Here is a 23,258-nt window from a genome sequence, read left to right as displayed (position 1 = left end):
CTACTTGTTGTTGCTAGGGATTTTAACCCTATGGCTGGATGCGGCTTTAAGTCCCATTGAAGAGAAAACAACCAACCATAGAGAGAGGTTCCCAAGAGCCGCGAGTAACAAAGTCTGACACTTTGACCTGACCATCGGCGAACAGCAGACGGCAACACCCGTAGGCACACAGGCATCTAATTTTTCTTACTGCAACAGTAATAGTACATCATCCGTCCAAGGTTTGCGACCCGGTCTTATTTCAACTGCTCTAAACTTGGACAAGATAAGTTTCATGGTCTTCGTATCTAAATACAATCCTAAACAAATACCAGACTAATTCAACATGCAAGACCAAGAAAAGCCCGGTTTACGGATGTTCAGACAACTTATCGAAAATGTTTGTACTGTTGATAAACATGCGATGCTAGAAATGCCCGCTGTGATCATCATCATAAGTTAAAAACCACCAAATAACGCTGATACAGAAGATGTGTGCTGAAACAGCATGACATTCTCTTCTTTGCTCCAAGGAGGATACTATACACCAGAAATCCGACAGAACTACTATCTTAACACATCTTCTGAAGGCCACGAACACCAGATGATCCACCTGCATTAAGCAAAGGGGAGAAAAAAAAACATAACTCAATTGTCCCTTTTGTTGACAATTACAAACTATGAGATCAAAGAATAATAGAACGAAGAGCACATAGTGATCAAACTACAATTTTTTTTAAACACAATGCAGATCATAGCTCAAACTCATAGTTTTTATAATGAACACAGTAATCTAAATTTGCGAAACTGGAACCTGGTTGCTTCTTGGATGGATGGAAGACAGGCTTCAAAGAAAAAAAAAATTGACCCCATTGCCTGGATGGAGGTGCCCAAGAATTTGCGCTTACCGAAATGGGGGTAAGCATTGTTCAAGAATTCCAACAACACATCCGAATGCATATATTAAGATGGTATGCTGCTGTATCATGTATGCCATGTTCCTGCTTTACTGAGGCTAAGAAACAAGCACTATCTAGCAGTCATGCCACTATTGGTAACAAAAGAAAATAAAAATAAGAGACAAGGATGACGGTGCTAGTGGATTGCATGCTGGATGAGCAGACAGATTCATAAACCCAGATCAAACCAATCAGAAGCACAAAAACTTCTAGTGGAAACTAAAAAGATATGTATGCATTCTTGGTTTCATAGCTGTAGCACAACAATTAGGTGGGCATTACCTAAGTTCCAGTGTCAGCATGAACATACCTATTTTCCCATTATTAATTTCAGCAAACATACTCAAAGCACATCAAAGTAAAACCAACTAAATCTTTAAAGTTTAAACTCTGGTTTAACCAACAATTCAATCGCTGACTTTAATTTTTCTTCATGAAAGTAATATTAAATTAACATTGAACTGATCACCAATCTTATATCCTTCCTGAGGTAGACTGGATCACACACTAAAACAACTAACCTGGAAATACAATAAATCTATTCTTCCTTGAGGCGCTTCTCAGTCTCTTCCAATGCTTTAATATCCTTGTTGTACTTGACAATGCGATAAATGCACCTGTAGCAAAGTAAAAAAGAAGAGGATAATTGGATAAATGGACACTCATGGAAAGCCTGTTAATCAGATTCTGCAGATAAGAAGCTTACCAATAAAGGAGGCATGCTGAAACACATAATATGACATTCCTCTGGGCTTTGAACATCTGTGCAAGAAATCATCATTGAGACACAGAAGAAATTACAAAATAATATTACAACTTCCTATAAAACACGGCACTACAATTCAGTGACATGCATAAAATTAATTCTGATAACTTTATAACTTCTAAAGGTAAGGGGGATCCCTGTAATGATAATACAAATATACAATACGGCGCAAACTGAGAAATAGCTCAGTGGTGTGGCAGGTTGTGGTCGTGCCCACCGAACAGGGTTCAAACCCTGGTATTGCACCCACAAAAAAAAAACCCTCGCTGTGCTCGCTGGCTTGTGGCTGTGTGTGTCGCCGTCCTAGGCTACGGTGCATGCGCCGGCCTGGGTTCCGGATTCTGCCGGCCCAAGTTCGGTTTGGCCCAATGGGCATGGGTCAGGGTTCGGGGGGTTTTCTCGGCCGGGGTCATACAGTCCCTTCCCTTCTTAATTGAAATGCTATGGGGGCTTCCCCCACAGTCGAGTTTTTATAATACAATACAGAAAAAAATCACATTCACAAGGCACAAGCTTCATGATAGTTAATTCTGCGCATAAGAAAATCAATGGTATAACTAGAGATGTTCAAAGGTACGGAAAGTTAGTAAGTTAACAATGGCAGGTAGGCTAACTGGGCGAGGGGGGCAAACTATCACCATGCAGACCTTTTTTTTTGAAGGTGGACTACTTTATGGAAGCTTTAACAATAGTAATTGTCGGTACCTCTGGACTAGGGTAATCCCTCTTACTGCGTCAAGACTCGCGTAGTTATTCGTAACTACGCCCTAAGGAGCTGAGCAGCCGGACCCCTGGGGTCCGACTCCACCTCACCGGACCAACGGTCCCGGACCCGCTTCCCGCTCTGGGACGGGTCCGGTGTCACCACGTGTCCCAGAGGTAATTTCCGTGTATAGGCAAGAGCCTCGTAGTTATCTGTGACTACGCGCTGACGGCTTGAGCAGCCGGACCCCCGCGGTCCGAAGCCCTTCTCCCCCGGTCAGCAGCCCCAGACCCATTCCTTGCTAGGGAAGGGTCCGGTGACGCCGCGTGTCCCGGAGAAGGGAGCGCTCAGTCAAAACAGCCGGGGGCCCCAGACCTTTCACGGGATCCCGGACCCCCATATACTATCCGGACCCCTCAGCGGGGAGGGAACAGACACCCCGCTTGAGGGGGTCCGGAGCCGCCACGTGCCCGATGGCGCAGGCACGCACGCAGCAGCGAAGCTTCCCCGGGAAGACTAGCCACCTACCGCATTCAATGCGGGAGATGTTAAGTGCGCTCTGCCACAGCAGAGCCCGAGGTGACTTTTGCCAGGCTGTACTGTTGATCGCGCGTTACCAAGACGCACAGTGCAGCCGCTGGCGCGTCAGTCTGCAACGCCAGTTAGACACGATAGCTCGGCGACGGAATATCATAACGCCTACGCGGTAGACCCAACACTCTACGCCGCAACCTACACCGCCTCAACGGGCACCTCGCCGATGGGACAGGTGAAGACCCCCCTCGGTCAGAGAGTCTACAGGGCGATGAAGCGTATCCAGAAAGAGATTCACAAGGCACTGTTAATGTCTTTTGGATGGTAAACTATACATCCTTGTTGGGCCCACCTGTCGGGGTCCACCGCCTGTGTACGCGTCCTCCTTGCGCTATAAAAGGGGGACGCCCGCTAGAGAAGGACTCAAGTCTCAAAATGGGCTTAGAGACAGAGGATAGACTCATCCACGAACTCTAGGGCAATAGAACTATCAGTGGACGTAGGGTATTACGCTCCGGCGGCCCGAACCACTCTAAATCCTCGTGTGTTCTTGTGTTCTTGCTTCATGAGTAGATCTGAGGAATAGCTTGCACTTTCCCGAGTAACCACCCTCTGGGATTAGGCGGTGCACTACGCTACCCGGCTGTGGCCCTCCTCTTAGAGCCACGACATCTGGCGCCGTCCGTGGGGATCGCGCAAGCGTTGGCCAGATCTTCCCTCACCTCCTGGCTTCTAAGGTTGAGCTCATCCTCTGCAACGACGACGAGAAGATGAAGAGTGGCACGGCGTCACCTACGCCGTATGCCCTGGCACCGAGACAGCAGTGTCCTCGGTGCGGTGGCGCACGGCAGCGGCGCCTGCTGTGCGTCGCCACGGCGACACCTCAGAGCCGGCACGGTGGCGCGCAGGGGCGACGCCTGCTGCGCATCACCCTGCGACACCTTAGCGTCGGCTCAAGGTTTTCTCTCAAGCAACCACCGGGGGTCCCCTGCGGCGGCATGGCGTCGGCTCAAGGTTTCCTCTCAAGATGGAGTCTGGAGCCGACGGCTGTGGCTCGGGAAGGATGTCTGTCGCCTTCTCCCTCGCCTGGCTCAAGCCTCCCTTGGAGCTGCTGCAGACAGGCGTCGACCTCCACCGCAAGCCGCGGGGGCCCTGTGCCAGCACCAAGGTGGAGCCGGCGAACGACCGCCCTTCTCCACGCTCCGTGCTCGTCCAAACGAGCACCCGTCCTTCCGCTGCGTCAGGGTGTCAAGCTGGCTTCAGCTCACTATGAGCGGCCATCGGGCTGACTTCCGACGGCAGCTGCCAACGGCAGGACCACTCCCATTCAAAGGCAAAGAATCTGTTCCCATGCTGTCTGAGCGTGGGACAATTCTTGTGCTGGGAAGAGCCCTGCAAGCTCCCGAGGTGATGCTGGATGATGCTGTATAGGCACGTCCAGGGCGCCTTCGCCCCCAACGACTGAGAAGAACCTCCAAGGTGGCAGTTCCACTCCGGCCAGGAACGTGCATGCCTTACGAGGCGACGGCTGTAGGTTACCTCTAGACATAATTGAGTGTGTTTCTCCTTTGTAATGATGTGGTGACTACATGTGGTCCAGAGCGGTAAAGGTCCGCCCTTGTAAACCCGACCTCTGGCTTCATCGCACAAACAGACGTCACCAGCAAGTGGTCCAGAGCGGTAGAGGTTCACCCTCGTAATCCCGACCTCTGATGTACACCACAAATCAAGTAATGAAGGAGATTTGCTTCCTCAGTCTTATCTTTACATTAACTTAATGGCACTTGTCCGTTCGGCTTGATTGTTTCCTTCTTTCGTGCGGAGTCTTTCCGTTGTTGCTAACGATCCACATTGAGTTTGCTGGCTTGTGGACAGGCTGTGATACCCCTTCTAGCTGGAAGGTGGCCCGAACTCCTAGGGACCTGCTCCGGGGAAGTGGTACTTGTATCCTGGGGTGGAGAAGTTCTGCATAGCCTCTTAGCCTGGTAACGTACCCTAAGCCTACGCATTTCACTGCCCTGTTACGAGTCCCCTAGTATCCGAAGCTGTCGTGCCTAGAGGTCCGGACTCCTTTCTAGTATAAGGTGTGGTTTCCTATGCCCTACCACAAGGTCCGGTGGCGTATCTCGTTGGATAAATGGCAACAGCTCAAGTCCACTCCGGTGGCCCGCTCCAGCGGAGACCGCTCGCCACGGTCGCCCAAGTCCACTCCGGTGGCCCACTCCGGCGGAGACCGCTCGCCACGGTCGCTCAAGTCCACTCCGGTGGCCCGCTCCGGCGGAGACCGCTCGCCACGGTCGCTCAAGTCCACTCCGGTGGCCCGCTCCGGCGGAGACCGCTCGCCACGGTCGCCCAAGTCCACTTCGGCGGAGACCGCTCGCCACGGTCGCCCAAGTCCGCTCCGGCGGAGACCGCTCGCCACGGTCGCCCAAGTCCACTCCGGTGGCCCGCTCCGGCGGAAACCGCTCGCCACGGTCGCCCAAGTCCACTTCGGCGGAGACCGCTCGCCACGGTCGCCCAAGTCCACTCCGGCGGAGACCGCTCGCCACGGTCCCTCAAGTCCACTCCGGTGGCCCGCTCCGGCGGAGACCGCTCGCCACGATCGCCTGAAGCCGGGTCCGGGGAAGTGGTGCTCGCTCCCTGGGCGGTTCGAGGTCCGTGCAGCCGCTTAGCTTGGTTCCGTACCCTAAGGCTGCACCTTCGCCGCCCTGCGGAGAACGCTTTAGTACCAGAACCTGGCAACAAGTGCTACGACCTTTAGGGGGTCCGAAGCACCCGCTCTCGACATGAGCACGCCAACGCAACCAGGATTGCGTCGGAACACGTCACGATAATGGCCCCACCTGCGGGTTCGTACCTCCCCCGAGGTGGGCCCGGGGGCCACTGTCGGTACCTCTGGACTAGGGTACCCCCTCTTGCTGCGACAAGACTCGCGTAGTTATCCGTAACTACGCCCTAAGGAGCTGAGCAGCCGAAACCCTGGGGTCCGACTCCACCTCACCGGACCAACTGTCCCGGACCCGCTTCCCGCTCTGGGACGGGTCCGATGTCACCACGTGTCCCAGAGGTGATTTCCGTGTCTAGTCAAAAGTCTCGTAGTTATCTGTGACTACACGCTGACGGCTTGAGCAGCCGGACCCCCGCGGTCCGAAGCCCTTCTCACCCGGTCAGCAGCCCCAGACCCATTCCTTGCTAGGGAAGGGTCCGGTGACGCCGCGTGTCGCCGCGTGTCCCGGAGAAGGGAGTGCTCAGCCAAAACAGCCGGGGGCCCCGGACCTTCCACGGGATCCCGGACCCCCATATACTATCCGGACCCCTCAGCGGGGAGGGAACAGACACCCCGCTTGAGGGGGTCCGGAGCCGCCACGTGCCCGCAGGCGCAGGCACGCGCGCAGCCGCGAAGCTTCCCCGGGAAGACTAGCCACCTACCGCATTCAATGCGGGCGATGTTAAGTGCGCTCTGCTACAGCAGAGCCCGAGGTGACTTTTGCCAGGCTGTACTGTGATCGCGCGTTACCAAGATGCACAGTGCAGCCGCTGGCGCTGCCCACGCCATGCGCGTCAGTCTGCAACGCCAGTTAGACACGATAGCTCGGCGACGGAATATCATAACGCCTACGCGGTAGACCCAATACTCTACGCCGCAACCTACACCGCCTCAACGGGCGCCTCGCCGATGGGACAGGTGAAGACCTCCCTCGGTCAGAGAGTCTTAAGGGCGATGAAGCGTATCCAGAAAGAGATTCACAAGGCACTGTTAATGTCTTTTGGATGGTAAACTATGCATCCTTGTTGGGCCCACCTGTCGGGGTCCAACGCCTGTGTACGAGTCCTGCTTGCGCTATAAAAGGGGGACGCCCGCTAGAGAAGGACTCAAGTCTCAAAAGGGGCTTAGAGGCAGAGGATAGACTCATCCACGAACTCTAGAGCAATAGAACTCTCAGTGGACGTAGGGTATTACGCTCCGGCGGCCCGAACCACTCTAAATCCTCGTGTGTTCTTGTGTTCTTGCTTCATGAGTAGGTCTGAGGAATAGCTTGCACTTTCCCGAGTAACCACCCTCTGGGATTAGGCGGGTGCACTACGCCACCCGGCTGTGGCCCTCCTCTTAGAGCCACGACAGTAATATTTTGTGATCTTTTTGCAGATGCAACATTGTAGAATAGCTTGTGTGCGATGTATTGCTAATTGATTTGTAAATGCTGAATTAATGTTTAAATTTTTCAATCTACAAAATAAAGGGACACCCGCTATTATTTTGCGACTAACATTACTCCAGCGTGATACTTTTGCCTCAGTTGCACCTACTTCCTCAAATTGACACATGATCAAAATGCACCCATCACGCTCCACATTGGTTTCCCTTTACTAGTAGTAGAACAAGATCCATCTAACATTACTCCTAAAGGGTAAAAAAGTGTATTATGCACTACCAACTTCATTGGGCCTTACTCTTCTGGAATACATGAGAGCATTTCAGACTCTGAGAAGTTTAGCCCAAAAGGTGCCTCAACGATGGTACTTATCATGCAACCTGTACATAAACTTCATAGTTCTTAACACAGATATTCCAGCCTCACAGGACGGTGTCCTTTTAAGAAATGGTGTCCTTAGTTATGCTGGCTGCAAATGAACATATATTTGATGATATTTAACAGAGAAAACCTGAAGTTCCTTTGCAGAAAGTAAGCTGATAGGCGAAGCTTCTAATCTGCATACTGGGCTTACGCATGAAGGATAATAGGTTCTGTGTCTAACACAAGAATACATTCATTTCCTCTGTTATCCCAAACCCAAATTTTGCTCCTGCAACTTGCATCCAGTTTCTGGTTCTCTAACTTGTGTTTAAAAATAAAAATTCCACTTCTTGCCAGAGCCATTTAAAATTTGGGGAGTAATTTGTCTTTATTCCACTTCTTGCCACAGCCATTTAAAATTTGGGGAGTAATCATATTACTAAATTAGTAGCATATCAAATTGAAGATAAGAGTATCATTAAACCTTTCCAAAACTCGTAGTAAGATTTAAACAGACCAGCTCATGCATCCTCGGTAGCCATAGTTCACTAAATCAGGTCCATGTCACTATGTATCACCAATACATCAATAATCCAGCCATAACCATACCCAATACTCTGATACTTTCTCTATATTACCACGGTGTTGTTTTTCAAAGTCGCGAATCGCCATTCGCCAATACTATGATGTCAAGAAGACAGAATCAAGATAGCCCAACTAATATATAACCCTCTCTAAGGGGAAAACAGCTAATTAACTTATTTTAGACTTAAAAAGCTAGTACTCAGGAAAACCATAACCCTAAGAACAGTCAACAAATCTACACGCACAAAGAAAAACCGACCACTCACCGATTTCTCAAAACGGATGCGCTCCTCGGCTGTGCAAATCTCCGAGGTGCACATCAGCCTGTGCTCCTTCTTCCAGTAGATATCTGCACTCACATCAGAAAAAAGAGGGGAACCAATCAGATTCTGAAAAGGATCAGCGGCACAAGCAGGAGGTCCGGGAGGCCGGGGCGACGCACGCACCGAGAAGCTGGAAGGCAGCGAAGGGTATCACGCTGGCGAGCGGCTGCAGGAGCAAGGACGTGAGCCCGACGATCTGGCCCCGCACGGCGCGGGGCGCCGGGAGCGTGACCAGCGCGGCCACCGCCGCCTCCACCGCCACCACGCACGCCAGGATCATCCATTGCAGCGCCATCGGAACCCCTTCGACTCGACCACTCTAGAACCTTCTCGCGCGAAAGTGGGGAGGGTCGGAGGGAGGAAGAGAGGGGAAGCAAGTCCGCGGTCGCCTCGGTCTCTCCGATCTGCGAGTTCGTACGCGTGGGGGACTGGGGAGCGAAATGAATGTGGGAGCTGGCTGGTTTCTAGGTGAGCGGACGGACTGGTGGTGGATTGAAGCCGCGTCGGCGTCGCATCCGTTTCTTTCCTCCGTTTCGGCGATTTTCCTTCATCGCCAAGCGATTCGGTGCGGTCGTTTCTCGCGGCGACTTGGGCCGGGCCTCCGTTCTCTTGTTCGGGCTGGGTCTTGTAACCAAACGGCCCAGTACGATCCAAGCCTTCTTCTTCCTCTTTATTTTCCTTCCCTTCCTTCGCCGCCTCGGCTTCGTCTCGTGCCGCCTGCTTTTTCCGCGAGCTGGGGTTTTAGCGGCGCGAAGGGGAAAGAGGGAGAGAGAGAGAGAGAGAGAGAGAGAGAGAGAGAGAGAGAGAGAGGAGGGCGGGGAGGGGAAGATGAGCCGGAGCCTGGGAATCCCCGTGAAGCTGCTCCACGAGGCGGCGGGCCACGTGGTGACGGTGGAGCTCAAGACCGGCGAGGTGTACCGGGGGTCCATGGTCGAGTGCGAGGACAACTGGAACTGCCAGCTCGAGAACATCACCTTCACCGCCAAGGTACGCTCTCTCCGCCCGCGCTACCTCCGGATCTGAGCCAGATCCCCATCGATTTCGCTCCCCTGAGTAATTCCCTTCTTTTTTTTGTCGATTTATCTGCAGGATGGGAAGGTGTCGCAGCTGGAGCACGTCTTCATCAGAGGAAGCAGAGTGAGGTAATTGGAAGACTCGATTTGTTTCTCGATGCAATGTTGTTGAGTTGCAGCGCCCTAATTTTTTTTCCTGTGTGTGGGTTTTGCCTTTATCGTTCTGCAGATTTATGATTATACCGGATATGCTCAAGAACGCTCCAATGTTCAAGCGTTTGGAAGCGAGGATTAGGGTTAGTGGCTGATGATTTCCTGTACCGTTTAGTGTTTCGCTGTGTGACAAGCTAATGGTGAGATGATGCACGATTCTTGTGTCTTTTGTCTAATGTAGGGCAAAGGATCAGCTGTTGGAGTTGGCCGTGGTCGTGCAGTCGCGATGCGTGCTCGGGTAATTTCTTCTTCCGATGTTCTAACTCTATGCACTATGATTGCTTCACCTTTTCTCATTCTTCGTATTGACTACATACTTAGCGTGATATGGCACTCCTGTTTCTATAATTTTTAAAACAAAAATGTAATGTGTATGTGTACTTGAAAGAATAAAATTATCTGTGCATTGCCTCTTTCAAAGGCAACATAACAGTTTTGTTTGGGTACCATATAGAACTATCTCACGTATCAGTAACCATTGTGAATTTGGGAAGGTCTGGCCCACTATCTTACATGTCAAATATAAATTACACTGCAAACACTTCAAATCCAGCTTTCTCATGGATAGTTAGAACTCCAATAAAATATCTTCATAATTCTGTACTGGATTGATGTAATACTAATCTGATGGGTCTCATGCAATCTTTGTTTCTTTGTTGTGCGTGTGTGTGTCTTGGGGTGGGGGTGGGTCATTTTTCTCACTAATGGCAGCCATGTTCCTCAGTAGACCATTGTAATTTTCACCGTTTTCTTACTCTCCCGCTCTTTACTTACCCCAGTCATTGTTTCACTTTAGCCATTGCCTTTGGTTGGGCCCTATATGGCTGGCTCAAAGGCATTCCAAAATTCATAAAATGTGCAAAATACTACTGAAGATAGTTGCTATTCACTGCCACCAGACCATCTTATATAATTCTATTTTATCTTCATTTGTCCTAACTAATTGGAGCTAAAAGTGGACTATGATAAGTAGAAAAAGTACAAAAGAGAAGATCTTGGTGCAGTTGCATGATGGACAAAGGGTCCTCCCCCCTTTTTGTGAAAATGAAAAATTATCTGAATTATGTAGGTTGAACAGTGTTTTATTTCTTGTCTCAGTATACATATTATGGTTGTGGAAAAATTTGTTGTTTCTGTTATATTTGTTGACCGGCACCTGCTTATGCATTCCTCTTGTTGATCAACAAGTCTTTTCTCTAAATTCAGATATTGCCCTTAGCATTCTATGGTACCCTAATACTAATATTGCTTCTTTTACCTAGAAAATTAATGGCGTCTCATGTCTTGTTTAGTCATGTTTTACAAAAGCATCTGTGTGGCATAATCTTTCTTCACCATGGAGTTGATTTTTCATCTTTTATGTAAGACAATTTGGAACTGTTCTGTTATGTGATACAAGTATACAATTGTGCAGCTATGTGACAAGCTGTGCAGCTACGAGCCTATGATTTTTTTTTTGTTGATGTACCTTAATTTGATAGTTCTGTTATGTTCACTCTGAAATGCATGAGTTGTGATCTGTGTGTGTACGATTGTTGGTTTGCTTTTGATATTAAGATGATGATCTGTGTGTTAGAACAGATTAATCATTACCGAACCAATGATGTTAATATTAGTTCATGGGATTTGCCGCTCTTGACTATAGAGGCTTGGGTGCACAGAATTTGTGGGATAAATTTGTCTTTTTTGCACCTGGAGGAATTTGAATGAACTGTCTAGTGTCAGAGCAATAGGGGGCAAAAACTTGTCTATCTAATTAAAAACGAAGTGTTAAATGCTAAGATTTTCTTATTAGAACTTTATATGGGGTTATCAATGGTTTGCAAGTGAGGATGGGAACAGTGTAAACTGGTATGGGTGCACCGTTATTCAAGTTTCTGGTTAAAACTATATTTTTAGTTAAATAGAATGGGAGGTTTCGATCATACCATAGTCCTTCACTTCAGCTGGTACTGCGAGACAAAATGACAACGAAGAGGGATTTTATTCTGCTCTTCTTTTGAACAACAAAACAAATGTAATATGGACTGGGCAAATGGAACATGCTCAAAATACAAAATTAGCAGAGGCTTTGTACCATTATCTCAATCAGTATTGACCCTTTTCGCGGCTAGCTTTCAGCCATATTTTTTTTTCATGTATACATCTTTAGCTGGAGCTTTAGAATGCAGATTCATTTGAGCTCTCAGGCTTTTCTTGTTGAACTTACAAGGATTCATTTGAGCTTCACAAAGCTGGCAAGTTCAGCTCTTGAATTGCTGATGCAGGATTGAAGCAATAAGCATGCATGATGTGTTCATTTTGTGACCTCCGTAGTTTATCTTGTAAGAATGAGAGAACTGAGCACTTGGGGTGATACTGGAACCCAAAACATCTGGAAGTACCTGTAGATTCTTCTGATTTGATAGATAGATGGCATAGGCTCATTCTGATCTAAATAATATTTGGACTTCTACACTCATCAGTTCATCACTTGATATCATTCCTAAACTCATTTACCTGCCAATTTGTAGGCTGCTGCTGGCCGTGGTGGTGGTCCTGTGGGGCGAGGCGGCGCACCTCCGGTGAGGAGGTAGATTTCATGGCATCCCACAGCTTTCTCATCTGGCTGAGGACGTTGCTGTCTTCAATATCAGAACCAACGTTGTCTCAGTAGTTAAAACTGCCTATGTGCCTCCTGTATGATCTATCTGCTCAAGGGATGGATGCGGCTTGTTGTTAGTGTGCCTATGTGATGTGTTAACGGTGGGCAGAGATAGAAGCTTGAATGCAATCTGTTCGTCAGCCTGTTTGGATGATTGGACCAATACGTTTATATCCCCATCAGCCTGCTTTCGTTGAAGTTCGGCAGTATTCGTGGCAGCTGTTTTGATTTGTCAGAATGACAGTTTTATCTGGGTATTTTTCTCGGTAAAGTTTTTCGTATTCTTAATTCTTCATTGGCCCGTTGCGCACCATCGTCGGCATTACAGGATACTAGTCAAGTGAGACGCCTTGTGCATGTTTAAGGCTCGTTTGGCAGAGCTTTTACCGGCTTCGGAGGGTAAAAAATTCACCAGGGCAAAAATAAACTAGAAGTCGGGTAAAACTACTACTTTGAATTCACCGGTGAAGATGTTTTGGAGCCCTCCCAAATGGCCTTTCCATTTGTTTCCATTTGTTGGTGCTTCTACAGTCGATTCCAGCTTCCGTGATGCGGTTTTAGGCTACGGTCGCGTCCGCACAGTGTCTTGTGTCACTTCCACAGTTCCCGTTATTGTGCTGCGCTCTGGCAACAAAACCTCACGGTGGAAACAAAGAAGAAACAATCGATCCATTGCACAATTGCTCGTCTAAAAAATGTATCCACCACAAAGTCTTAACTCATCATCTCCATTCCTTGGATCTAATCTAACAAACGCTTAAGGGAAAATAGTTGAGCATTTGCAAATAGCACAACTATTTTCAACGATTTGAATACATCGGCTTTTACTACCACAACACAGCATTGGCGGGTTTAGGGCTCATTTTCCTCTTCTTATTCTTCCTCTCTTTTCCTCTTCCTCTTCTTTGTCCATGGTTGATGATTGTTGGGGGGGGGGGGGGATCTGCCCTGCAACACAGGTGCTACAACTGATCGTAAAAGTGCAAGATATCCAGCGAGTAGTATGACTTGACCTGCCAAAATGAAGAAAGCTACTTTCTCACTAGAGTGTTTCATTCTTTTTTGGCACTCGATTTTCAATCCACTCAATATTCGTTGATATTTACGTTTAGTGATTCTTTTTTTTTTTTACTTTCGATTAGGTATGAAGGTATGCGATGGGACGAAGGTTGGACACCAATGATGGCAGACATTGCTGGTCATGGTAGGCAAACGATCTTTTTCTCGAACACGTAGGAGAGTTGCGTATGAATATATTAAGAAGAAAGGGTAGGCAAATGACCTAGCACGGTTGCTAGAGTGGTGCATTCACTACAGAGATGAGGGCAGCAAGAGAATCATGCAGTGGCTAAAAGCTTGTTGCTAGATGAATGTCTTTTTTGGGTAAGAAGTGGAAGAAACATTGTGACCATCGCATTAATGTGAATGTCCTTGGATTCTTGCCCGATGAAACACCTAACAACTATAGACAAGCTTACTAAAATTTGTTCATTTCTCTCCCATGATTATGTTCTTTCTTCATTTTGTGTATATAGATATAATTCTCTAATTTAAATATGGAATGCCTTTAGTTGAGTAATTTCCAAGTGTTATACGTGGAGTTGCATGCTAGATATATGCGGTAGCAAATACTATACACCATGTGTGTGTGAATTGTTTCGTTCATTATTTAATTATTTAAAAGTTTTAAGGCGCGGGCCACTAGTGTCTATCTTGGAAATCGAACACGGGTGGGCAGAATATATATAGAGAGAGAGGTGCTAACGAACTGAGCTCTCATTCGTACATCGTTGGCTCTTAGTGATAAATTCATAATAACCAAATTCTGCTCCACGACCTCAAGAATTCTATTAGATGAGGAATTAAAATTTTTTACACTTTTCTAAATTAGACTTGCCTAAAAAAAAGACATCCCTAGAAAGAATTTGCCACAGCATTGGAGTGCCTTGGAACCAGATTACCCCAAGAGATTCTGGTCGTGGTCTTTTCACCTTTCTAACACTTTATGCTACAGCGCCGAATATTTTTTTTATAGGCCAAAATTACCGCTGTATGGGCGGTGCCTGAATTCCATCGTTCTGGAACTCCGCCCGTCACCTGACGCCCCCGGACAACCATACCAGCGCCGCTCCCTCCCCCCTCGTATGCCCTCCGACCGCGTCCGTATCCGACTGCTTGGATATCGTACCTGGACGAAACATAGCCGTGCGATTGAAAAAGGAGGCACACGTGGCGATAGATCCCCTTTTCACCGGTTGTACTCATCTTCTCGCCCATAATTTTCCCCAATTCTCCAAATCCCTAACTTCCCCAATCCTCAAAATTTCCTCAAACTCTGAATTTCCCCTAAATAAAAAATTCACTGACGGATCTCTCGGATCGCCACCACGGTCAGTCTGCTTCGCTCTGATAGCCCACTCAATCATTCGATCTGTTCTTCTCTTTTGTAATTCTTCGTTGTTTCTGTCCAAATCAGAGCAGAGGAATTTCGTGATACCTGTGCTACGAATGCCATGGAGGAGGAGGTGCGTGGAGAGTTGAATCCACTACTTCAAACTATAGAGTTTGCTCCTTCAACATCTGATCCAAATCAGAAGCTTGATTTGGTGCAGCCTTCCGATCCCAATCAGAAACCTGGTTCGTTCTGGTGAACTATCTTTGTATTCTTCTCCCCCCCCCCCCCCCCACAGTTCGATTTCGCCTGATGTAGTTTCACTGTGTCTGATTTTGATAGCGAAAAAGCCGACTCGTCAATGGGCTGCGTGGACGCGCCAAGAAGAGGAGAATTTCTTCAATGCTCTGCGTCAAGTTGGAAAAGTAAGAAGCATACATTATGGATGCAATGCTCTTCTGCTATTTACTATCTAGTTAGGGCATACTAATTGATTGATTGGGAATCCCATGTTGTTTTCCCCAGAATTTTGAGAAGATTACACACCGTGTTCAGAGTAAAAACAAGGATCAGGTACGTAATTTCCAAGATGTTCTTTTCTGATGTTGCCATTATAGGACAGGGAAGGGTTGGGTGAGTGGGGTGTGGTGATGGTGGTGGGGAGTAAGGGGAGGGGAGGATTGCAAGCTCCATGTTAGCATTCATATGGGAGAAGGAGTTCCTTTCCCTTGCAACCAGTCATTCTTCTTCACTTTCAGCTGATTCCACATTTTGTTTTGCTTCCTTTCCTTTCAAAGCTTGTTCAAATCCCGAAAATTGAGGTCCCACCAGTTAATGTTGATAGGTTTCATTTAGGCATAGTATCCTTCAGACTTTTGGGTTTTCTTTATGTTATCAAGTCTTCCATTTAGGCCTTGCACTGTGACTAGAAATGCTTCACATTGTAGAGTCTCCTAGAGCAACTTGAGACCTAGGAGCGCGCGCCTTTGATAGAACTGGACAGTGTGCAGTATTTAGAGTGGTAGTTACAGTTGGTTATCAAATCTTTGTTACTTAAGATGTTTAATCTTCTCTTACAACATCAAATGGCTGTTTTATTATACATAAGGTTCAATTCCATTGTATATGAATGTAACATAAAAATATTCAATGCTCTTCTTGCCATACAGGTCAGGCATTACTACTATCGTCTTGTTCGGCGCATGAAGAAACTACTGGGTCCTGGATTCTCACTTGATGCAAAAAACTCCAAGGATACCATTGCTGCTATGCTCCGTTGGTAATTTAGTAGATCTTATGACGTGCAAATTGTCTGAGAAATATAGTTCACAATTGGTTTTATTTTTTCATCATAGCAGCAAAAAACTAGCAGTTACTTTGTAATATTTCCTGAGCTATCTCTTTGACATAGGACTTAGGATATATTGTCTTTCTATTACACAACACACTGGTAGATTGTAGCTAGCCAGCTATAATATCTGAGACTGGACTGCCAATCAGTCATTATAATTTTGTTATGTGGTAGATATGTTGTCATACTACTGATCTGTTATGTACCTTTCAGATCCATTTAGTTAAAATGGTTCTCTTGATTTTGAAGTGCTTGGCTTACTTACATGCACAATCTAAATTCAATTTATAGTCATGTAGCTTCATGATGATAATTTCTTTCTGATTGAGCCAACATCTGTTATGGTCATTCATTCCATTCAAAAAAAGCGCTCCATTCCAAAACTGTACTTGATGTTTTCATCTCATATGGCTCTCCTCCAAAGAGCCTTTTGTTAATAATGAAAAAGTTTCACTGCTAAGGATGTGCTTGTTTGAGGTGGGAACAGAATTATGGAGGTAGAGAGAGTTAAATTTTTCTATTCAATATACATGTGTGAATTGTCCTTGTAAAAAGGGAGCGGACATTGTCTGTTGTTGATTATCATCGCCTTCTCATTTGACCCTGCACTATGTCTTTTACATCGCGTTGAAAATTCTCAGATATTAGCTGGTTTTTATGCAGGTGGTCTCTGCTCGAAAAATTTAGCTGCAGTGCATCGAAGCTGCATCTGAAGCCTCGGAGATTCAAAACATTTGTAGAAGCATTGGTGCGTTACTTTGTCCCCATGTTTTTTTTTTCTTTCAGTAACACGTCTTCAGTTTTTTTCTTCTTTCTCACGCAGTATGTCTCTTATTTTATATAGGCAAATCAACTGGTAAAAGACAGAAATAAGTCCAGAAGAAAGTGTCCAAGAGTGGATATGTGCATATCTTCTCCATCTCCAATTGTCAGCAAGAGTCCTGGGATTGAGTCTTTCCCTGTAAAGTTCTTGCCAGTTGATGCTCAAAATGGTACCAGAGTGGCATCTCCTAAAGGGGCATTTTTCAAGCGGATGCCAGAAACAAATTGTAGCAAGTCAGGAACGACTAAAGGAGACCTCTCTGCCACAAGAACCGTGAAACAAAAAAGGAGGGCAGGTGGGAACATCTTCACTTTTCTTTTGATATGATTAGCCTTACTCATCTTTTGTCACACGATCTCCATGCTTTGAATTTTGACAGAATCTTTGATGGTTAAATCATCTTATGGAGGAGCTCTCTAGGATTGAACCTTTGTTGCATTAATGTGGATAGCTGGTGATTTGTTTCAGGTGGTGTTGTTGCATCTGCTGCATACAAAAAATGGGAGAGAGCAGCTATGGCAGGTGTTTCTTTAGTTGCTGATGCAGCTGAGGAGCTTGAGCGCAATGCCATTAACCCTGGCGTGTTATGTAATGTTGATGCAAGAACACTGACATCTTCACCAGACAAACTTTCTAATGTTGATGGTATTGCCTCTAGCAATTTTATTTTTGTTCTTGAATTTACTGAACTTTGTTTTGCACCTCCTTGAAGTTAATAGTAGCAGATGCACATTCCTATCGTCTTGATGTGTTTATTCTGCATTGGCAGGCATTAGCACAAACCAGATGAAGGAAGCAGATTCACAAGCACCTGCAAAGCTGAAGCTGCAGTTATTTCCAATAAATGAAGCTACACGGAAGGCATTGGAGAAGGTACATCATGGTCTTTTTTTACTAGCAAACTGCATATGAAACTCCATCAGTTGTATTTAACATGTCAGCTGTTACTGGTGAATTATTGGCTGAGCACAAAGGTTTGTGTAGTCAAATTCATGCATGTTATAGATGAAAGATGGTGAATGGATTACTTGATTAGTGCCCTCTGCATTTTGATCAAACCTTTCTTTATGGTTTGTTTGGGTTTATGATATCATGCACTTCTCTCTAATTTGTGAGCATATTGGATATGGGCATGGCTGCCTTGTCTCCTCTTAACAGGATGAACATAATCCACATCTGGAGCTCACATTAAGTTCTAGGAAGAAAATATCATCTGTGCTAGAACACCTGAACCGCAAATGGGGTAACTCAAACATCACATCTGGAGAGCTTATTCTTTTTCCATATTGTGCTCATCAAGAGGATTTAGCTACATATCAGAGGTGGACAACAAGAGATACTGTTGCAGTAGCTGATGTGTTTCTTTCTGTGAATAGCCCTTCTGTTTTCCGTTTAAGGTATATAATTTCCTTGTTTGATAGAAAATCACAATCTACTAGATCACTAGTAGGCGCATATAGATTGCTAATTGCTGTGTCAACCTTTTGTTGTTAAGGTATGGTTGGTTTTCCCTTGTTGAGCTTGAAGCAGGAGTAAGTGAAATATCTTTAACCCATTTTGAGAACTGCATGATACCGGAAGACATCCAGGTCAAATCGCCCTCTGGAGATAAGGCTTGTGTGCAAAAGAATGGTACTTTGTTCAGTAACAGTATTCTTGAGCAATATCCTTGTAGTTCAAAAGATCAGTCAGCACTATTGCGTATTACACCATCTTGTATAGGCAAGAACACTGAGCTTCCAGAGCAGCCCACCAGTGCACCCCCCTCTCAGTTTGGCAGCCAGAAGCAAGGGCAGGCTCCTGTAACTCAAGCTTTCGAGGTTCTAATTTCTTTCTCTTGCATGCTTCTGTAAAGTGACATCTAAATGTTTCTATGGGCTATCTTCCTTTCCCTAATCATATATATTATCATCTATACTTTAGGATGGTCAAGGAATGAATTGTGCTGCCATATCCGAAGGAGAGTGGGCAGACACCCTTACTGATATCAGTGTTGGGTACTTGCTGACGGAAGCATCCAAGGGTGCTGATTTGGACTGTATAGGAACTTCTAGCATAAAAAATGCCTTGTTCCTTGAGAATCCGTGCAGCTATGACTCGTTTGATGCTGCTGTTGCCCTTCATGTTTCTCGTTTTCAAGCATCAGAGCAGCCAGCCCACAGTCCCCATTCAACCATCTGGGGAGCAGAAGAAACATGTGATGGGTTCAGTTTTAATTTGTCAGCCTCCAGGAAGCAAGAAGGCTCGAACACGCCCTCTAGCAGCTCTCCTGATACTGACAGTGAAGTTCATCCATCAAATTCGGAAGGGTTTAAAGGTTTTCTTCAGGTCTGCTGACTTCTTTGGGCTTTCCTATAAGCAAAACAAGTTTATACATTTTTTTACCTTGTTTACCAATATATAATTTAATGGAATAGGACTTGACTGGAGGAGAGGCTGCTGGTGATAATACTTATAATGATGCCAAAGACAGGGAGGAGTTTTGTGCTAAATCACCACCTCGAAATGAAGACACTAATGAATTGAAGGATCAGTCTCTAGCTGACATATATTGGGTACTAGAAGAAATCCTAGTGTTCTTTTATATTGCCCTTATCTGAGCTGTGCTAACATTTTTCTCTTTTTGACAGACTGATTCACTCGGACCACTGGACTTGGACATACCGTCTGTGAGATATCAAGCCGATGACTTACTCATAGGGGACAGTCAAAATAGTTGGAATCGCATGATGGCAAATAGTCTTGATGCATTCCGGAACCTGTCGTTCTTCTCCTCGGTAGATAAGAATGACTCGATTCCATCGATCATGTAGAAGGGGTGTTTTAGGATTCCATCACCAACTTGCTGCGTTGGTTAGGAAGGAACCGCCGGTGTTGCATTTCGCTGAAGAGGGAGCTTTATATTGTCCAAGCGAGCTGTGCGCTGCTGATCCAAGTATCCAACAGATGCGGACTCGCTGCATTGGAGAGGAGCGCATGTTGTTGTAACTTGTAAGATATAACATAATGGATGTGCTAACCTGTTTTTCCATGTAAGTTGTGGTGGTCATGTACAAAAAGCACATACAAGCGCTTGGTTACAATAAAGCTTCTCTGCAGTGTATAAGATCAATGTGTCCAGTGCCTAATGACCGCCAAAGGGTTGCGCGCTTCTTCCGTTCTTCGTTCTAATTGATGAAGGGAACTGCCTGTATATCACCATCCGCTCCTGCGTGGACGGCACAGATCTGTCCGACGCAAGGCTTGCACAGGCCAGCCCGCCTTCTGCCTTGTTCGGCTGGCTGGTTCAGCCAGCCAGCACAGTGTTTTTCTCTCACGCAAAATCAGCCCAGTCACCAGCCATCCAGCAGTATTTTTTTCTCACGCCAAATCAGCCCAGCTACCAGCCACCAGCCAGCCGAACGAGGCGTTCATCGTTAGTCCAACACTCCAACATGCCCCACCACTGTTTTTTTTTTTCTTTTTTCCCGGTGGCATCGGCAGGGTGCCTCCTCCATCCTCCTGCTCCCTGCTCCTGCTGCTTCGCCTCACCTTTTTTTAGTGGAAAGGTAGGAGTTCTATTAACTGTGATTCAAAATGTTTACATCTACTAAGGGGGCGTTTAGTTCCTTCCCCAAAATTTTTTGGATGTCACGTCAGCACTTTGACCAGATGTCGGGAGGGTTTTTCGGACACTAATTAAAAAATTAATTTCAGAACTCACTTGGAAACCACGAGACGAATCTTTTGAGGCCTTTGACCGCATCATTAGTACATGTGGGTTACTGTAGCACTTATGGCTAATCATGCCCTAATTAGGCTCAAAAGATTCGTCTCGTCGTGTACATCCAAACTGTGTAATTAGTTTTATTATTTAATTACATTTAGTGCTTCATACATGTGTTTAAAGGGGAGATGAAAATTTTTGGGTGAAAATTTTTGGGAACTAAACGGGGCCTAAAAATACAGGAGGAGCACCAAGCCTTCGCCTCCTCTATCCTCCTTTGTTGGGCCAAATTAGAATGAGCCTAGGCCCACCAGGCCCGCTCACTAGATCCGTGATCCGTCGTCAATGCTACCGACCCGGCGCCCGACTATATGAATAAACCCTAGCTACTTCACCCAATCCGCCTCCCTCGAAAACCCTAGAAGCCCTTCACCCTCCCCTGAGGCGGCCGCCTTCTCCTCGCGGAATCCTTCTCACCTCGCGAAAATGGTTTGCTTGCCCCTCCTTGCTCTTTGCTTCCTTCCAATTCCCCACCATCTCCGTCGAATCGAATCAGCCGCCCGCTAATTGATGGTGGATTTTTTTTTTCTTGCAGAGCCAGGAGGCAGTGAACCCCAAGGCGTACCCGCTGGCGGACGCGCAGCTGACGATTAGTATCCTCGAGATCATCCAGCAGGCCGCCAACTACAAGCAGCTCAAGAAGGGCGCCAACGAAGGTATCTTACCAGTCCCTTCCCCACGTTTTCTGCGCTGTACTTTGTTAATTTTGGGGGTGTTCGGCTTAAATTTGTGTCTTTTCTGTTTGCGCCCAGCGACGAAGACCCTAAACAGGGGAATATCGGAGTTCGTGGTGATGGCGGCTGACACTGAGCCGCTCGAGATCCTTCTCCACCTCCCCTTGCTAGCTGAGGATAAGGTACTGGTTTGCTTTCCCCCCTTTTGTTCTGTTTCGCTTAGTTTTTGCAGTAGCGCTTTGTGATTGTTGGTCTAGTATATGGTTATCGCTAGCTTGTTGCAGGTTGGTTAGTTATTTTTCCCTTTGTCCTGTCATGGTGTAATTTGATTTAGTCATCTGTGTGCCATGTTCATTGTGAATATGTGATATTGTGATGTGGTAGGTGGGTATTAGTCTGTATAGATGCAGCTGGAGTTTGGTGGTCGCGCCTTGAATGCACTTATAACGCTCAAACAATGTAAAATTTATATGATACTGCTTTGTTTCACTCGAAATAAACTGGGGGAGGCCTTTCCTTAAAAAAAACAGCTGGAGTTTGCTGGCCTGCCCTCTCTTGCCGTTACAGTGAAAACCTGAATTTATTGGATTGTGTGCGGGAACGAGGGTTTTACCTGCTTAGTACAAGGTAAAGTTGTTTGAGAAATTCTTATTTGCTTTGATCGAAATTAAAGCCAACTATTTTATGTTAACTTCATTTATATAGTCAGTTCTGTTGGATATTCTTTGTCGTTTAGTATGCCCAAAAAGCAATTACTTTAACTGTGCTAAATGTTTTGCATCATGCATATTTGTAATAAATTATGGTGGACTTTCTTTGTCGTTTAGTCCGTCTGAAAAGAAATTACTTAGTTGATTGTACGCACCCTTCTTTAAATGGTATAAGGGCCTTGTATGGATAATTTAGCCTTGCAGTGCACTCCTGTTTGCTTGTTTGGCTGTAGTCAAGTTATGTTCCATATGCTTCTTTGCGCACTTTGGTCTTCTTGATGATTCCAACGTCTTGTATACATTATTTCTGTTCGCCAGCTGAAAGTACCATATGCCCAATCACCTTGGTTAATTCATTTTGTCCTATGATATGTGCAGAATGTGCCATATGTATTTGTTCCATCGAAGCAAGCTCTTGGACGCGCTTGTGGTGTGACAAGACCGGTTATTGCTTGCTCAGTGACCAGCAACGAGGGTAGCCAGCTGAAACAGCCGATTCAGAGTCTCAAGGTACTTGATATTTCTTCTTGTATGCATATCTTGACTTTGTTATATTTATTTGTCAGCTGTTTAGTACATGTACCTCAGTAGGTTATTCAAATTTTATGATTTGTAGGACTCTATCGAGAAGCTTCTCATCTGATTTACCAAAGACCTTTCAGTGTGATGGGCCTCAGAGGGACACATTTTTCAGAGGCTTGGACTGGTGATGGTGTCTTGTTTACTAGATTTTGTGCGTTCCAAACTATTATGTTTGAAGACTGTTAAAAGTCGATCATACTTGAATTTGTGCTGCGGCATCTTATCTTATTTGTGACTCTTGTAAGGCGTCTGTATCATGGTGGTTTCTGTCGAGATTCCGACCATTATTGTAACAGCTGATGGCAATGAGTTGTGAGAATTGATAATTTGGCTGGTTTGCAACTTCTTGCGACCACTTTCAGCACAAAAGGTTTATGTGTGTTGGCTAGGTGAAGGGTGCCTAAGTTCCATATTTGTTCTTCCATTGTTATTGTTTTGCCTGGTTCTGTGTAGCATAGATTTACTTTTGGTTTCTACTGTTCATTCGGTATAATTTGTACCTGGCATAAGTCGTTGAGTTGCATGGCAACAGCATGTTTGCGTCGTCGGTGGATGAATTGTCCGTCACTTGTTTTGCCTGGTAAGTGTTTGCCAAATGATGCTCTCTTTCCACGCCTGTAAATCGTTTGAGGCTTTGAGCAGCCACCCCACTAGAACGGAGCTCCGCGCCGCCGCGCGATGTGTGGTTCGCTCGGCGCCGCAGAGCCCTATCGTCGTCCCCTGG

At 46.1% G+C, this 23,258-nt stretch overlaps 4 protein-coding genes across 6 annotated transcripts; 3 read left to right on the top strand and 1 right to left on the bottom strand.

Annotated features, from left to right (window-relative positions):
• Window positions 1-147: 147 nt before the first annotated feature.
• LOC120646699 lies at window positions 148-8,863 on the bottom strand. The gene is made up of 5 exons (XM_039923132.1): window positions 8,490-8,863; window positions 8,310-8,392; window positions 1,645-1,700; window positions 1,460-1,555; window positions 148-592 (listed from the first exon to the last, which is right to left on the bottom strand). Exons 1-4 carry the CDS (start codon window positions 8,659-8,661, stop codon window positions 1,477-1,479), a joined length of 390 nt encoding a protein of 129 aa, XP_039779066.1. The 5' UTR covers window positions 8,662-8,863; the 3' UTR covers window positions 148-592; window positions 1,460-1,476.
• Window positions 8,864-9,147: 284 nt separating this feature from the next.
• Window positions 9,148-12,497, top strand: LOC120646698 (small nuclear ribonucleoprotein SmD3b-like). Its single transcript, XM_039923131.1, has 5 exons — window positions 9,148-9,353; window positions 9,456-9,508; window positions 9,609-9,675; window positions 9,774-9,830; window positions 12,106-12,497. Exons 1-5 carry the CDS (start codon window positions 9,195-9,197, stop codon window positions 12,166-12,168), a joined length of 399 nt encoding a protein of 132 aa, XP_039779065.1. The 5' UTR covers window positions 9,148-9,194; the 3' UTR covers window positions 12,169-12,497.
• Window positions 12,498-14,358: 1,861 nt separating this feature from the next.
• On the top strand, window positions 14,359-19,914 carry LOC120646697 (TSL-kinase interacting protein 1-like). 3 transcript variants are annotated; one of them, XM_039923130.1, is made up of 15 exons: window positions 14,359-14,626; window positions 14,713-14,873; window positions 14,971-15,053; window positions 15,154-15,201; window positions 15,798-15,907; window positions 16,643-16,727; window positions 16,824-17,097; window positions 17,271-17,447; window positions 17,572-17,675; window positions 17,961-18,199; window positions 18,298-18,434; window positions 18,525-18,622; window positions 18,726-19,130; window positions 19,220-19,357; window positions 19,433-19,914. In XM_039923130.1, exons 2-15 carry the CDS (start codon window positions 14,750-14,752, stop codon window positions 19,613-19,615), a joined length of 2,205 nt encoding a protein of 734 aa, XP_039779064.1. In that variant the 5' UTR covers window positions 14,359-14,626; window positions 14,713-14,749; the 3' UTR covers window positions 19,616-19,914. The 3 variants fall into 3 exon arrangements, with proteins under 3 accessions (XP_039779064.1, XP_039779063.1, XP_039779062.1); XM_039923129.1 differs by having other exon boundaries at window positions 14,360-14,626; window positions 14,718-14,873; window positions 18,298-18,622; XM_039923128.1 differs by having other exon boundaries at window positions 14,361-14,626; window positions 18,298-18,622.
• A 927-nt stretch (window positions 19,915-20,841) lies between these two features.
• Window positions 20,842-22,944, top strand: LOC120646696 (NHP2-like protein 1). Its single transcript, XM_039923127.1, has 5 exons — window positions 20,842-20,997; window positions 21,104-21,224; window positions 21,321-21,424; window positions 22,331-22,462; window positions 22,569-22,944. The coding sequence occupies exons 1-5, from the start codon at window positions 20,995-20,997 to the stop codon at window positions 22,593-22,595; spliced, it is 387 nt and encodes a 128-aa protein (XP_039779061.1). The 5' UTR covers window positions 20,842-20,994; the 3' UTR covers window positions 22,596-22,944.
• Window positions 22,945-23,258: the final 314 nt, after the last annotated feature.

Source organism: Panicum virgatum, chromosome 9K (genome assembly GCF_016808335.1).
Source record: "Panicum virgatum strain AP13 chromosome 9K, P.virgatum_v5, whole genome shotgun sequence".
Taxonomy (NCBI): Eukaryota; Viridiplantae; Streptophyta; class Magnoliopsida; order Poales; family Poaceae; genus Panicum; species Panicum virgatum.
The sequence above is the reverse complement of the archived record's forward strand: the minus strand, read 5'-3'. Positions and strand labels throughout refer to the sequence as shown.

Excerpts from the sequence above, each read along its gene's own strand:
- LOC120646699 (XM_039923132.1), bottom strand. The coding sequence starts at position 8,661 with ATGGCGCTGCAATGGATGATCCTGGCGTGCGTGGTGGCGGTGGAGGCG. Across the intron at positions 1,701-8,309 it reads GCATCCGTTTTGAGAAATCG|ATGTTCAAAGCCCAGAGGAA; the intron begins GTGAGTGGTCGG and ends TTTCTTGCACAG. Across the intron at positions 1,556-1,644 it reads TCAGCATGCCTCCTTTATTG|GTGCATTTATCGCATTGTCA; the intron begins GTAAGCTTCTTA and ends ACTTTGCTACAG.
- LOC120646698 (XM_039923131.1), top strand. The coding sequence starts at position 9,195 with ATGAGCCGGAGCCTGGGAATCCCCGTGAAGCTGCTCCACGAGGCGGCG. Across the intron at positions 9,354-9,455 it reads ACATCACCTTCACCGCCAAG|GATGGGAAGGTGTCGCAGCT; the intron begins GTACGCTCTCTC and ends ATTTATCTGCAG. Across the intron at positions 9,831-12,105 it reads CAGTCGCGATGCGTGCTCGG|GCTGCTGCTGGCCGTGGTGG; the intron begins GTAATTTCTTCT and ends GCCAATTTGTAG.
- LOC120646697 (XM_039923129.1), top strand. The coding sequence starts at position 14,750 with ATGGAGGAGGAGGTGCGTGGAGAGTTGAATCCACTACTTCAAACTATA. Across the intron at positions 17,448-17,571 it reads CAAACTTTCTAATGTTGATG|GCATTAGCACAAACCAGATG; the intron begins GTATTGCCTCTA and ends CTGCATTGGCAG. Across the intron at positions 18,200-18,297 it reads CCTTCTGTTTTCCGTTTAAG|GTATGGTTGGTTTTCCCTTG; the intron begins GTATATAATTTC and ends TTTGTTGTTAAG.
- LOC120646696 (XM_039923127.1), top strand. Across the intron at positions 21,425-22,330 it reads CCTTGCTAGCTGAGGATAAG|AATGTGCCATATGTATTTGT; the intron begins GTACTGGTTTGC and ends TGATATGTGCAG. Across the intron at positions 22,463-22,568 it reads AGCCGATTCAGAGTCTCAAG|GACTCTATCGAGAAGCTTCT; the intron begins GTACTTGATATT and ends TATGATTTGTAG.